The sequence below is a fragment of the Cimex lectularius genome, unplaced genomic scaffold (assembly GCF_000648675.2).
Source record: "Cimex lectularius strain Harlan isolate CLEC.00 unplaced genomic scaffold, Clec_2.1 scaffold136, whole genome shotgun sequence".
NCBI classification, from domain to species: Eukaryota; Metazoa; Arthropoda; class Insecta; order Hemiptera; family Cimicidae; genus Cimex; species Cimex lectularius.
The window spans coordinates 717380-733161 of NW_019394223.1; the positions used below are offsets into that span (position 1 = coordinate 717380).

At 37.1% G+C, this 15782-nt stretch overlaps 1 protein-coding gene across 6 annotated transcripts in view; it reads right to left on the reverse strand.

The window, feature by feature from the left end:
* The window catches only part of LOC106663891 (zinc finger protein castor homolog 1-like), a 153041-nt gene that overhangs the window by 34468 nt on the left and 102791 nt on the right, over nt 1–15782 (reverse strand). For all 6 annotated transcript variants that reach the window (XM_014389116.2, XM_014389115.2, XM_014389114.2 and 3 more), the window contains one exon: nt 5035–5161. In XM_014389116.2, the coding sequence (XP_014244602.1) occupies nt 5035–5161 (127 nt within the window). The remainder of the gene's footprint in view (nt 1–5034; nt 5162–15782) is intronic.

Below are 15782 nucleotides of genomic sequence, written 5' to 3' on the forward strand. Positions count from 1 at the left end.
ATATTTTATTTGTAAACTTTTTTTAATGCATCGCTGGTTCGGATTCTCATTCTCTCGTTGCCTGGAGATAAACTCTCGGTTTACAGGAAAGAAATTCTTCTTTGTCCAAGGGCGTAATGAATAACACGGTGCTAAGTGCCTTCGCGGTGAAGATTCCGTTTCACATTTCACTCGTTGATAAAAAGTAGTTATAAAATTCCAAAGTGGAAATTCTTTTGCTCTTTTTCGGAGATTTGCACTAAAACGGCGGTTTGTCAACCCTTGTAGAATCTTGGGAACATTAGACGGATGTACTCTTTGATCGGGGTGGATCCGGCAATCGATCATACCGTGAATCCACGTCAAAATCTAATAACTAAGCCCGTATTCGACGAGCTGACAAAAAGCGGGATCGACCCCGTGTGTTTGATTGCAATTAAAGAGGCGGAAGGGTTGGCATGAGTCATGACTTGACCGGATATTGCCTCCTGACAGCTGCACGGGATAAAGTCAATTCGACTTAGCACTAACATCCCAAGAAGTGCTACCGGCCATCGTAATTGGTACAACTTAATCTCTCGATATTTCAACGGAAACACCCTCGATTCTTATTGAAAACCTGCGAGGGTAAAGGGAAAACAAGAGGGGGTGAAAGTGACGAAAAATCGTTATGTGACGGTCGTTATGAATTTAAACATGAAACTTTCACAGTATTTGTTCTTCAATAGGTGTCCGATTTAATTAATCCCCGACGTTCAAATTGTTCGGACGAGGCGTGAAGACATTTCTAAAGCGATTTTATAATTCTCGTTATGCAGGGTTTTCTATTTGTCACAGTTGCCGAATCTAAATGAAACATAATTAAATGATTAGGAGAAAACTTGAGAATTTTTATTGACGCTTATTGACGAACGTAGCTCCTTGACATGTTTGCATATAATTAATTAACCTCCGGGCTAAAAGCACTTGCATCACGGTTGTTTAGACGAGCAGATAACATCGGGCAGGTGCAAATTGCCGGTGATGATTCCAGTTTCGATGGATGCCGTGGAGGAGGAAGAAAGGAAAAGGGACAGTTTTGAAGTGGCGATTGAGCGAGGAGTGGAGCAGTTATCAGGCTATAAAACTGGAGGCGGAACACGAGCTGGTGCGCGCACGTATCTTTGTGTGTGTTGCAGTTTAAATAATTCATTAGGTACCCTCGTGGCCTACCTGCCCTCAGGAATGTCGCCCATTCAAACCCGCTCCTGCTACTGCCTACTCATTTACGTAGAACCACTTTATCCCGGGGGGGGGGGGAGATTTTTGGCAGATTTGTCCAAACGGTCGTGAAGTCCTTTATCCCTCTATTCAGACGGCGCGTAATTGGCCCAGGCATTGTCTACACATAAAGCAACAAACTCTTTTTTTAATCATTACTCAAGAAATAGTCATTAGTGGAGATAGTATTGTTCCTCCGGATAATAGTGTTCTAAAGTATTCAAGGGGAAAGATAAAGTACTGGGACCTTAAACATTTGCCTTTATTTATTACAACAGAACAATATAATACTCAAAAGAAACAAATAAGAACTCGACAAACCTGAGGCAAAAGTAAGGAGTTTTTACACTGTGCAACACATTATACAGTAAAGTTAACAGGGAGGATTCATGGTTTGTGTATATTCAAACACAAAACGAAAGTAGTCCAATTCACTTACCGTCGCCTCGTGTCAAATGAAACAATTTTGTTGCACGGAGAAACCCGTAACATCTACAATATCGTTGCGATATCTAGGATCAAAAGCTAATGTGGGAAACACATGTTAAAAACATTTTCAAGCGGACTCGTCAAATGTACGCACCGAAACATCTCCTCGCTAGTAAAACCATCCCTCTCCACGTGAAACGACTCATTTACATAATGATCCTAGGGCTTTTCTGGCAATAACGTTGGAATCTGATTCTCAAATTAAAACGGTGCAAATTCAGAACCTTATCCTCTGGTTAATAACAAATGCTCCTTGTTATGTTTGGAACTAACTATCCAAAAAGATTTGGACATTCCTAAGGTGATCAATGACACCTATAATCGTCACCACCGGTCCATCATGGCGCAATCTAACCGATGCAAGAAATTACCCAGAGCCAACCAACTCCAAGATCACAAAGAAGAAAAAGAAAAGACACTCGGACCTTGTACCGACCTCAACTCGTATCCATTACTGTTAAATTTTAATTATTGCTATTGTTGTAAATTTTATTCTTACTAAGTGAAGACCACTGCTGGGCGTTTGTCTTCCCTACATGTTCCAAGTTATATTTTATTACAATTAATTAAGGTTTTTAGTTGAGATGAAAAAAAATTAATGTCACGAGCGGGATTCGAACCCACGATCTTCGGTTAGATACGCCACTGCTCTACCACTTGAGCTAACGTGACCTCGATCCACTCGGACATCAACTTCCTATCTCAACCCCACCTTTTGAATTTTCCCTTCTTTTTGCCATTTTTCAAATGTCGTGTAATCGGTTTGGATTCTCGACGACAATTGAAATGGCCACGGAGAGTTTTAGTGAAGTGTACTTCATATTGATTCTTTAAATTCACTAATTTCGTGGTCCGCTTGACCAATTAAATCATTACAATTAATTAAGGTTTTTAGTTGAGATTAAAAATTGATGTCCGAGTGGATCGAGGTCACGATAGCTCAAGTGGTAGAGCAGCGGCGTATCTAGCCGAAGATCGTGGGTTCGAATCCCGCTCGTGCCATTAACTTTTTTTCATCTCAACTAAAAACCTTAATTAATTGTAATGATTTAATTGGTCAAGCGGACCACGAAATTAGTGAAGTTATATTTTATAACCATCATAATCTAAACTCGTATCTATTACTGTTAAGTAATTAATTATTGCAAGCTTCTGTTACCAATTCTATTCTTATTAAGTGAGGACCTCTGCTAAGCGTTTGTCTTCACTACATGTTCCTAGTCATATTTTATAACGATCATAACTGTAATGAGCTTTGCTCAATAAAGTTTAAGAAGACGAAAAAATTTTCAAATGTATTTTCCTAGTTTCAAAAGTGTTTTGCAAGAATTAACTAGATTTACTGGAACAATTTGCAGATGTTCGATGGAATACACTGATGTGGTGTAGGTAGACCAGCGAAAACAGACGGACCAGATAACTTTAAGACTTTTTATGCAGCCTACTTTTTCTATTTTATCACTTATTTATTTATAAGTGTCTTACAGTATCAGTTTGAAATTTTAATACTTAATACAAATGATAAATGTGTTTATTTTAAATCAGAATGTTGTTAACAAATAAATAAGCTTGATTTGTCTGCCCCGTTGATTTGCAGATCTGATTTCTTTCCGAATCCTCCTTTCAAACAGAAGGGGCGAAAAAAGCCAGCATTACTCACGAAGAAAATTGGTAGGGTCCGGTTCGACCCGGGAAGAGGAATGTCTTAACTAGACAGACGGAGCACGTTCGGATTTACAAGTTGGAAATGTTTTACGACGTCTAAGGCCAGGAGATAAGAACGATTATCGAGGTGTTCACCGGCCAAGATTCGGCTTGGCACGAGAACCGGTATACAAGACATAGGTCCTACTAGACCAGGGGCAATATGTCACGCTAACACCTCTTTTTTTACTTTTCCCCGGACGAAATACCGTCCCATTCAGACTGAAACGGTTTTTAAAAGATTTCTTTCGATACCAGCCGAAAAATTATAAATGAAAAAAAAAATCTTAAATTGCTCGAAATTGCAATGGCAAAGATACACATGAATCAAAATTGCAACCGACGCAACATAAGGAATCTTTCAATTAACATTTAGATCATGGCAAGTTATACTTTCCCCGCCCACATTGTTTAATTTTTATTTACATAATGATTATAATTAAAAACGTATCTCCCGTTTTTATGCTACAAATGCTGTTATATATAAAAAAAAAAATCATTTACAAGCATACACGACTTGCTTAAATTGACGGATGTTGTGCATGTGCACATCTGATTGGCTTTAGAACTTGCAATCTTATAAACATTAAAAAATAAAAAATAAATAAAATAAAGGGGCGAAATTCAAAATCATGACTTAAGCCGACATACGACGTGCATTTTGAAGTCGGGTTTAATTAACTCAGATCAAATAGATATTTCGATGGCAGAAAATTTCAAATTGTTCGTACCTTGTAATTAAAATATCCACTTTCCATTTTGAATCCTGCACCAAGAATTTTCATTGGCACATCCGAGTTTGATGACAGTCGTTCTTATTAATACGGATTTAAACTTTTTATAAATATATCGGCGGTATCTATGTTTTTTTTATGACAAACAAAATAGAGCTTTATGTTATTTTTGTTTTCGTCAACCTTTTTGGCTGAGAACCAATTTCAAGTCTAAGAACAAACAGCGAAAAAATAGGACCTAGAAGACACCGGAAATTGTCGTAATGCTTGTAAACTGTTTCTAAGAGGTGTTAAAGTAATCAGCCAATAAAAATATTGCTATATGTTGTAATTTTACTTTATAATGATATTCTTTATTATAGTGTAAAGGGCGTCTACAGTAAAAGGAACCGGAGGGAGAAGCGCTACAAACACAGTGTTTATAGTCTCTAGGGACTGAACCGATGGCTGGAGTTGCAATATTGTTATTGTTGTTTTATTAGGAGGGTAGTGACAATAAATAACGAGGGAGAGAGTAAGCCTCGGGTATGAAACGGCAGTAAACTCGGTCAGAAACGTCACATACACAGGGTAGTAAAAAGTTGCAGAAAAATTGCACCTGGGCCGTAGGTTGGGACATATGTTACTGTGCTAGTTTTGTTTTAAAGGAACGAGAGTTTTATCCGTTCCCGTTTTATGTCTTCATATATCGGGGAATAAAGGGTCGATCGCCCCCTCACTCGCGGATAACGTCATAAACACAGTTCGACCTCCCCTTTTCTCCCCCAGGACCGGGAATCAATTAATGTCAGGAAATATATAGCTATTGCCTTCGGGCAGATCAAAATGTACGTGCGATAAAAAGCGACAAAACAGCTCTGCTACTCACTTGTTGGAGTCGTTACGAGATCTTTGGGGGATGAGGTCGACGAGGTAGCGTGATTTCCAGCGCCTCTTTGCCTGTCCTGAATTGCTGCCAGGGCGAATATCGTGGCCATATTCTGCGGCAACACCACCTGTGAAAACAGAAGTTAATTAAGAATGTGTAACCTGACAATGAACTAAAAACCTATAAATATAATGTTCTCTTATTGTTAAATTTCTTCGTGAAATCTGCGGGATAACCAACCTGCAGTTTGGTCGTTTCGGATAGTCACTCCATTGATTTGTCAGAAGAGTATCGGATTTTCGGCATCATTAGCGGTTTGCGACAACATGTGACAAACATCGAGGACAGCCAGAGCAAAAATGATCGGAAATGATCGAGCAGTGCCAAACACAACGATCAACAGTTTTAGAATCATGCGGTGATACTAGCGATCGGGGGTTTGGTATAAGAAAAGCAAGCACGGCAGCTCTGTGACTTACTGTACTTTTCGAAGTACCTTAGTTCAGTTTAATTGACTCGATCCTTTTCTTAAGAAGTACGATGCATTGACTGACATGGCTGCAATTTTTTCCTGGGCCTTCTCGTTTCTTTAGGTTATGTCTCTATTGAGCAGTTGCTTCGCGTTATGATATGATATGGTTAGCAGTTTCTTCCTCCTCTTTACATAACCGATGATGACATACCGTCATGGTCATCATTGAATATACCAATATTATTAGGAGATTTTGAGATGCCCGGTATATAGCCCTATCACTTCTCTGAGTTTTACACTTCGTTGTCGCAATGTTTACTAGTTTTTATGAAAGTTCTTTAATTAATTGATTGTGTCTGGTACCTCTGTCGTCCACTTTTCCTTTTGTTATTTGTGAACCCATTTCGAAATGGAGTATTCTTGTGGAGATTCTTTTCAGGCCAGTTTGTCTGCTTGTTCAATCATAAAATCAAAGTCTAAATCTGTGCCAGTATGAAAGAAAACAGTGAACTATAATCAGAAGAAGAGCACAATAGGCATATTTGATGTACGAACTGGGCAAGACTTTTTAACCATCCCAATAATCTATCTTCCTGGCACTAAACCCTTTGTGGATCCCGGCTGCCCAATAACAATCTCAACAAATCTATTATAATATAATTTATTAATTTAATTTGAGTGAGCAGAAACCTGTTTGTAGGATCTCGAATGTTAAAATCGTAAAACTTCCAAAATACTTTGAACGCAGCAAGGTCTTGATGCATTCATTCTTACATAGAACAACCTAGTTTTTCCATAACCTTTCTTTGTATGTTTTACGACATTGATTTTTCAGTGTGATAATTTTTGTTAAAGTAAGTAACTTTAACAGCACATATCTGCTAGAATTGATAAAGTGTGTAATGTGTTTTATCTAGTCCAGAAGTGAAAAATTTCACTTTTATAGAACGCTAAAACGGATTAATTTTTTTATTACAAAAATGACTTTCTTTAAAGAGGAGAAAGTCGGGTATGTAACACATATTCAAATGCGTTTTCGTTTTGATGGTCGATCGTTAGGGAAAAGGCATTCAGCGAAACGGCATCGCGTTGAGTATGGTGACCACGAGCTGATGCCTATCACTTTCATTTCTGCATGCTTGGCAGAAAAAACCCCTAGGAAAAAGGTAAAAACTAAAAAACCCCGATTCCACTAAAATCCCAATCGCCATGCGGGCCTAGTTGATTTTAAACCCAATTAACGTCATTGTATTATGTAAATCCAAAGTCTGATAAATTACACGGAGATGATTGATGGGACATACCATTGATTTCCATGACAAATGGATTTCTAATTGTGATTGAGTAATACAGATTGTTTGTTTCACCGTAGGCGGATCCTTCTCCATTAGAGAATAACATTAAAACTTGGACCTGGGCTCCGGACGGAAACGGCACGTCAAAGTTTGACGGTGAACAAACTCGCAACGTCCTGTCATAAATAGAAACGATCCGTGTTTTTCGCAAAGTGGTTTTTATTTTGGACAAAATAGCAAATGGGGCGTTTATAAATCTAAAATTGATTCGGTCCGACAGGCCTTTCCTTCCTTTCTCTCTTAATGGGTCAATGGGCAAAACTTTTTTTTTATAAAAAAGGAAAACAGCAATTATCAAAATAAAAGGATTGTGATATATTACTTCATTGTAATATAAACCTGTTATTACCTAATCAAGGCTCTCTCAGTCTTGTTAACAAGGCACTTCAACCAATGAATTATAAACTTTCTGACTTTACTAAGCTCATATTTATTAAAATATTATCATAATTAAAAAACATATATGTTTTTCATTTAATTAGTCTTATCGTGGATAGAATATAAATAAAAACATTTTCTGAAGGGAATTCGTTTTCTCCTGATGATTTATATGAAGATTGATAACAGACGAGGCCACAGTCTGTTGAACATCAGAATGTTGGCTTTAATTTTATACATTATAATAATTTTTTATTGTAACTTTTATTGGACTATCTTCGCAAAATACATCAATAAAATAATGTAAAAACATTCGAATAACTCTTTTTTTTTACGAGGGTTCGCAACAGCAGAGGTCATATAAACCCTCAGGATGCCGGTGTTTTTGAAAAAAAGCCCATTTGCAAGTATGTCGGGTTCTAATGCAGGGCCGCTGGATTCGAACCCGGGACCTTTACCTTACAGTGATGAGCGCCGTATCAAAGACTAAACCTTGCGGCCACCGAGTCCCCTCGATTAAGCTTTACTAAATGCTTTGAGTGATGAGAAAATTCGAGGTTTAGCGCCTGGGATCGAACCAAACTGGAGGATCGACTGTCTTAAAGATCACGCACAAATACACGGGAGGCGGTTACATCGGTTCAAAATGAAAGATATTTCTTTTCTAATTTGAATATCCTGTTCGGATTAGCGGAAGAATGCAGGAGCAAGCATTTAATAGGACTGGTAGGCACAAGGGAGTCAGTGATGTTTACAAGGGTACGTTGCAAAAAAAACCTGCGTGGAAAAAGCAGGGGGTTGTGTAGTTTTGGATCATTTTGGTCTGCCTATCGTCACGCTTTTGGCTTTTCAATACATTCACTTGTGTAATAATGATTTTAAAAACCCTCCTCCGAAGATAAGTCGAAACGAGTCTGACAGACAAAAAGAACGATGATAATCCAAAACGTTCGAAAAGGACTGGTGAGATTCGTTTAAGACCTCACATTTTTGGATGAAAGTGTGGCAAATTATCGCCAGTATAGTTTTGAATGGGTAAAGTCAAAATAACTGACTATTAATATATGAAATCCCACATAGAAATTTTTTTTTTGTTCGGATTAGATATACTTTCATCGTTTTATCGCTTGTTTTAATTTTAAATAGACCAAAGTTAATTATGAACTATGACTACAGTTGACAAATTGGTTTTATTAGTGCAGGAACTTAGTAGTGTTTCTTTGATGTGTAGTTATTTGTGATCTTTTTAAATTGAATATACCCTACATATAAATACATACAACCATAATATTTATATGGAATTTATAAAGTTATAGGGAATTTAATTTATATGGAAAACGATTTCGGGAGATATCATCACAACAACAAAAGATCAAGCAAGATAATACACTCTAAATTTTTTTTAAAAATTTTCATTATTATTTTTTAAATAAGCGATGTAACAAATGCCGTTTTCCAAAATCATTTTTTGTTCACTGTACCGTTTTTATTGTTTATACTCGTTATTTTAGTCCATCCGCGTACTAAGTTTTTAATGCTTTGTAGTCACCTTTTTGCCTTTGATATTCGTACCGTTCGAGAAGCAATTTAACCCAGGGCCGTACGTAATAATAAGGGCTTCTTCAGTATAAGTTTCATATTTTCTCATAATAGGCTGTCCTCATAGATTTCCTCCGGCCCCTATTAGCACCCTACCACCGAAGCACCCTACTGAAACGCTGATTGTTCAAGTTTCTATAGGGTGAAAGGCAGCACTTCCTTTTGTACTTCCTGGGCCTTCCACCTCGTTTTTTTATTGTACCTTGATAATAGATTCATCGTTTTGAAAAAAAAATCGATTAATAAGTTGTTTAATAATATAGATTGTTAATATATTTATAACATCTAAGCTACATTTTCTGTAACGCTGGGTACCACTAGCTGAACACTAAAGATGGCGAGAAGCCGAAGTATATCTGACTGACCCAAACAGCAAGTAAGAGTTACCAAAATGATCAGCCATTTCCAAACGCTAAAAATATGTAAGCAATTATCAATTATTAACCTCCTGACTTATTTACAATACAAATTTTGATTGGCTACAATAATTGGATCTTGAAATAGATTATATCTCAGTCGTTAACGAAAGTGGAAGGTAGTTAGGTTAATTTTTTGTAAGAAGAGTTTTGCATCACGCACAAAACTTTTTTATTTGGTTTTTACATTAGGAAAAAACAAGGTATCCGACCAGAACGGAATGGCATATTATAGTGGAAGGATGTTTTGTCCCGGGAAGATTATTCTCACATTAAAAACGACCCGTAATGTTCGTCCAGAGGCGAGCCCATTCAAAAAGAAATTAACCACAAAATAATGCAGCCGAATCCCTGTACCTCCTCCACTCAATTATTACCCCGGTTTTTTTTTCTCTCTTTCTCCTCCGTCATATCAATTTACCCGTCCACATTTTTCCTGTGAAATTGCCTAGAGATCCCCTCTCGGGTCAGCCACTTGGGTTAATGATCAACACACGTTTAGCCCCTCCTAAACGCCGAGAATTAATCTTACACTAATTTTATTATAATTAACCTCTGGGAAAGGAAAGAGCGGCCCCCGAGCGTTCTATCCTTAAAACGACTCTTTAACAGACTAAATACTCTTGTAGAAATAACCTGGAGATTAGACGACCGAAAGGAAAAGTTTTCGTTTGGGCCGAGGAGATGTAAAAAGCTCAGTAGATTTAATTATGAGATTTATCCATATTGATAGAGAAGTGATAATCCTGAACTTTGATTAGCCTGTCAGACACATTTCGGTATGTGGCCGTCTTCAATATTGAGTCAATTCGTATGAATTCAAATTTCTTTTTTATAATATAGCGCTATTGTTTTAATGCTAACACTGCTTTTTCTCGTTATTTACATGAGTTCGCAAGGTCATATCAACCCATGAGGTGCCGGTGTTTTTGCAAAAAGCCCATTTGTAATGTATATGTCAGGTTCGAATGCAGGGTCGCTGGATTCGAACCCGGGACCTCGACTTTACAGTGATGAGCACCACGTCAACGCCTAAACCATTGCGGTCACCGCTTACGCACTTGCTGCTTTTTATAGAGAGTAAAAATGCGTAATGAAGTAAATTTCAACTCTCTGGTCATGTTAAATAAAACAAAATACAGTGGAATTTATATACTAGTCGGTCCCATGTAGATGTAGATGTAATAGTCACGGTGTAATGTACTGTGCCCTTTAAGAGCTATTGTATCCCCGTTCTCTGCCTAAAGCACACCGGTGAGTCTTATTTCATTAAGGAACTTGATCAGTAGGCCCGGTTTCAATGGCTGAATCTCTTCTATGGTCACATTATACATCCCAAAGCACTTCCTCCTGTGGGCAAGTGTACCAGCACAGTTTTTTAGTAGTCTCCTTTGCCTCTTTGCAGAATCTACATGTGCCGACTTGGACTATTCCAATCTTCTTTGACACAAAGTCCATTTAGCTTGCAGTGTCCTGTTAAGAATCCTGTTAGGATTCGCAGTTTATTCCTGCTTCCTTTGACACATTCTGTAATTTCTTTTCTTCCGAAATTTATTAGGGGGTTCTTGTATTGCCTGTGTCCAATGAGTGAATTCCATTGTTCCTTCATTTTCTTTTTGTCCTTCTATCTAAGGTACTCATTGATAGTGTGGGTTCCTAGGCGGGTTTCAGCGGTGTACCAGCACCTTTCCTTGCAAGGGTGTTCGTTTTCTCGGTGCCTTCTACTCCCATATGTCCTGGGACCCTTGTTCCAGACCTTGTTCTGCGTACCTAATATGTTTAATTTGGTTTTGCAGTTCAACACCGTCTTTGAACTAATGATATTTGAGCTTAGTGTTTTGATGGCTGCTTGGCTATCGGACATGATACCTAGGTTCTTGTTTTTGTACCCTTTAGTCAAGTTGAATTGAGTACATCTCTCGATTGCGGGAATTTCAGCTTGGAAGATATTGGTGTATTTTCCCATGGGTTCTGAGTATCTGGTTCCAGGACCGAATAATCCTTCCCTTGTACCTTCTTGTGTTCTAGATTCATCTGTGTACCAAAAGATGGTGCCATTCTTAAATGAGGTGTTTTCCTCTCGTTCCCATTTCTTTTTGGTACTTAGGTTTATATGGAAGTTTTGATTAAATTCAAACATCCTGTTCATGTCGTCTTTTGGAGCCATGGGTGTCGGTCCAATAAGAATTATTGTATTGTGTTGATTTTTGATATCCTAGCTTTCGATGTGGTTTTATAATTAATTATTGATCTAAATACATGTTCGTGGTTTGAAGGAATACAAACAAGAGTGATCGTCAATGAAAGAATGTATTGTTTATCTATTATGACGTTAATCACAGTTGATAAGGTAGGCTTCTTTCCTCATTGGTGTTAGTTGCAAGTTCTTTGAGCTATTCTGATTTCCTAAACGCTCTAGCGGATGACATTAATTTTCAAGGGACATAGACCGAGTTGGCCTAATTAAAAGAAAGAGAAAGAAAAATAAACAAAGAAGAGGACGGAGGAGAAAAATAAAGCCACTTCTTGCTAACATGTTCACAGATTGTGTCGATTGCCCTTCTTTACAACGGGCCAGATTACAGCAGGTGTATTAATTCTGTTCTCATTTTCTTAGTGAATAATTGAAAGACAGAAGTTATTATTAGCAAATACGGCCCACGGATGTGCCAGGTAATTTTAATTAAGAGCGTAACTCCGGGTCCCCTGCTATTATCCTTATTATTTTAAACACATCATTCCACCCGGTGTGAGAGCTGCGCGGAATTTTTATCTTTGTTTGTTTTTTATTCAATCCGTGTTTTACTTCGAATAAACGGAATCCTTTAACTATAGAAAAACACCCGTTTCTGTTAGTGGGACTTCTTTATTAAACTTTATATTGGCACAACGGTTTTTTATTTCTATAAACTTCAGGAGTGAATTTTTGTGCCCTTTCTCTGCAAAAAGAGAACGTTTTAATGAAAAATGTTTTCCGTAATGAAAATTCACTAAGACAAAACCTACAGCTTCACCTTATTCAGACGAAACAAAATGCTGACCTAGGGGGCCAAGGAAGATCAATTTTCAATAAAATCCTATTTTTATTTTGTAAAAACATGACTTTTTTGCTTAATTATAACATATAGAAGGTTTACATTTTCTAAAACTAAACAATTGGACATTTCTTTTCCTTACCATTAAAAATAAACAGAATTTCTGTTCTTTTATAAATATTTCTGAACAATAGTTAAAAACTATCAAATCCCATAAATGACAATGAGTACGCAAACAATTTTATTGCTTTTATCGTCAATAAAACGATAACCACGATCTAGCCGTAATTAAGTGAAAGGATATATTGGCCTTGGATATCCTGATCCCGGAGGATATCAGATCCTTTCTCAGCAGAGGTAAAATATATTTCAACAAATCCGATTTTTGTAGAAAATACAAAAATGGTCATTTTATGCTCGCCTCACCTACCAGGCAAATTTGGATTTTATTTAAAAGACATCTGGGTCCAATCAGTCTTAAGGATTTTCTTTTAGCACAATAAACGTTTAAAATATTAAAAAATAATCCCAAAAACAATTTTATAAATATGTACTGAAACCTCTTTCAACCTTGGGTTATTTTCGTACGTTACTCATACGATTCTCGCACGTTTTCATTCTTTTATGTTGTCAATAAAACGAAATCCACGATATTGTCGGTAATGAGGCAATGGATGGAAAATGCTGACCTTTGGCTTCCTTTCATCACTGAATACCAATTACATATTAGGACCTGTGACACTTTTAGTTATGAATAATAATTAATAAATTCAAAATTTCGGTTTTTAAAGTGTTTGTTTAACATCAAGGAAATTCTTTGTTGTATTACTATCAATTATAGACGTAGATTAGGGATGTAGAAAAATAAACGAAACTTTTAAAAGTTTCTCGCATGGTATATAATTAAACCTCCCTTATGAAAAAATAAATATAACAATAATAATAAAATAAGAATAAGAATATGTATTTGCTACACGTGGTAATTATTACAACTGGCCATCCTCAAATTTTGGGCGGAGGGCGATATTAAGACACAATAAAAATAAAGATTTATTTTTGTATTTGTGCCTTTTGCGATTTGATTTTTTTATTTATTTATGTTATTTTTGGGTCAGTAGGATGGTGGCGATATTGTTTTTGGATAAAGAGGTATTTAAAAAAATGTTAACATTCTAAACGCTTTTAAAAATAAAAAATAATTGTAAAATTATTTTAATATAATTTATAAAAATTGTTACATATAGAATTTTTAACGGCGAATCTATGCGGCCTCTAGATCTCTTTTATTTTTTTCATAAATTGTACGGAACTGTTGCATTTTTTATCGGAATATTGTTAATAATAACAACTGTTGTTTAACAATTGTAGTGCCTTGAGGAAGGCGAAATCTTGACAAACTTATAAAAGTTTTTATTCATTAGAACACATGTATACAATTATTAATTACTATCAACAATAAACTTATACATTTAGAACAATTTCATTGTCCGTTATGTAGAGAAAGGTTGCTCGATGTGTCCCACCTAATTGAACGGTGCAACTCTTTAGCTCTATATAGGGAGCGTGTAGGAATGCCACGCGATAATGAAAATCGTGCTGGGTGCCCTGTTCTGATTTTTGCATGGAAACGGGCTGTTTTATTGTATAGTAATGATAGTTTTGTGTCCTTAGCCTTGTGTTGAGAATGAATTTATTAGTGTGAATGTGTAGTGTGAGAGGACCGATGGCTGAGAACCCCATCGACCCACAATTACGTTAGTTATATAATATACGTAGAGAGAGATTATCGAGTATTTCTCCAACCTAATTGAGTGAATGGTATGTAAATAGGAGAGAATGTATTTAAGAGGGGGAGAGTGAAAGGGCTTGGATCTAGGAACTGCATGCGTTGGGTGCTAAATTGATCTAGCTATTGACCAAAGCCCAACCTCGGTGGCTGAACCGATAAGAGTTCTGCCCCCGGACTGCCAACTTGTCCGGACTGTCGTAAACTACAGAAACTGGAATTTTCGGTGGTCTGCGAGAAGTGAAAAGCTCAACTTTGCACATTGTATATATACATGTGCGGATTTGAGCTTACATAAGTCCAATCCAATTTCGCTCATTCTATTAATAATTTTTGCAGTTTGCAAGTTCGTGTACCTGGAAAATGATAATATTTAAACTATTAATTTTTAGTATATAACTTTATTTTTAAGCTTTTAGGGCAGAGGGATCGACAAATCACTTCTGATATCGAGAATTTGTGGGGGGTTGTAGACCCAATACTTTATTTTTTATTTTTAAAGCTTTCACGTATAATTTTCTTTGCATTTGTCAATAGAACTATTTTAAAGAACAAAAGGCACTCCTTTTCGCATCCGAAGGCGTTTAAATTTTCTCTAAATGATAAATGAACACGAATTTGTCACTGTACGAGGAGGAAAAATGATTGTGGCTGTTCAGAACTCACTTTCTGCCCTCTATATAATATAATAACGCTTCATTGTGTGCAAATGATTTTCGAGAAAGCCGTTCGGCCCGAAAAATGGGCGGTATAAGAACAGTATGTTTATCCTGAGAGCGTTGTTTGCATGTTAATTCAGGACCATGGTGACAGGAGGGCGTCACATTCCAGGTCATACGCTCTCGAATTAAATCCCTATTAGTTAACACGTTACGACCAATAGGGTGTCGCGGATTTGAACATCCGTCCCGTTCAAAATTAACAACGGTTTCGTGGGTGTGATTTTCCCTCTAATTGAATTAATTGTACACCGGGGGCTGTAATCCGCTTGGATGAAAATAAGTGAAAGAGTAATGAGTAATCAACCTCATGCTTTCTTTTCCTAATGGGCCAGCGGTTAATGTTTATCCTCATTGACTCCACCGGCGATTCGAGCTTTTTTTGCTTTACAATGAATCACCGGCTAGCCTCGAGAATGCCCGGGTCCTCGGTCCTATTCGTCCAGACGCCGAGGTTGGGGCTCCAGGTGCTATAAACAGCTAGGTCATTTCAGCACCCAACTTTATTAATTTCTAAATCCATACTCTTAAAAACTGTTTTATGAAAGGCTATTGGTTGAGATAAGAAAGTCAGCGTCACGCGCGGGATTCAAACCCACGATCTTCGGCTAGATACGCCGCTACTCTACCACTTGAGTATAGTGACTTCGATACGCTCGGACACTACTTCCCATCTCACCTCTCGAATTTTCCCTCCTTTTTGCCATTTTTCAAATGTCGTATAATCAGTTTGATTCTCGGCGACAAATGGAATGGCCACGGAGAGCTTTCATGAAGATATACTTCAGTTTAATTATTAAATCCATTACAGTTCGTGGTCCGATTGACCAATTAACATTATTCAATTAATTATTTTATGCAAGGTTATTGGTTGAGATAAATGTCAAATAGATCACACGAGGATCAAATAGATTACCCGACATTTGAAAAATGGCAAAAAAGATGGAAAATTCAAAAGATGGGGTTCAGATGGGAAGTTAGTGTCTGA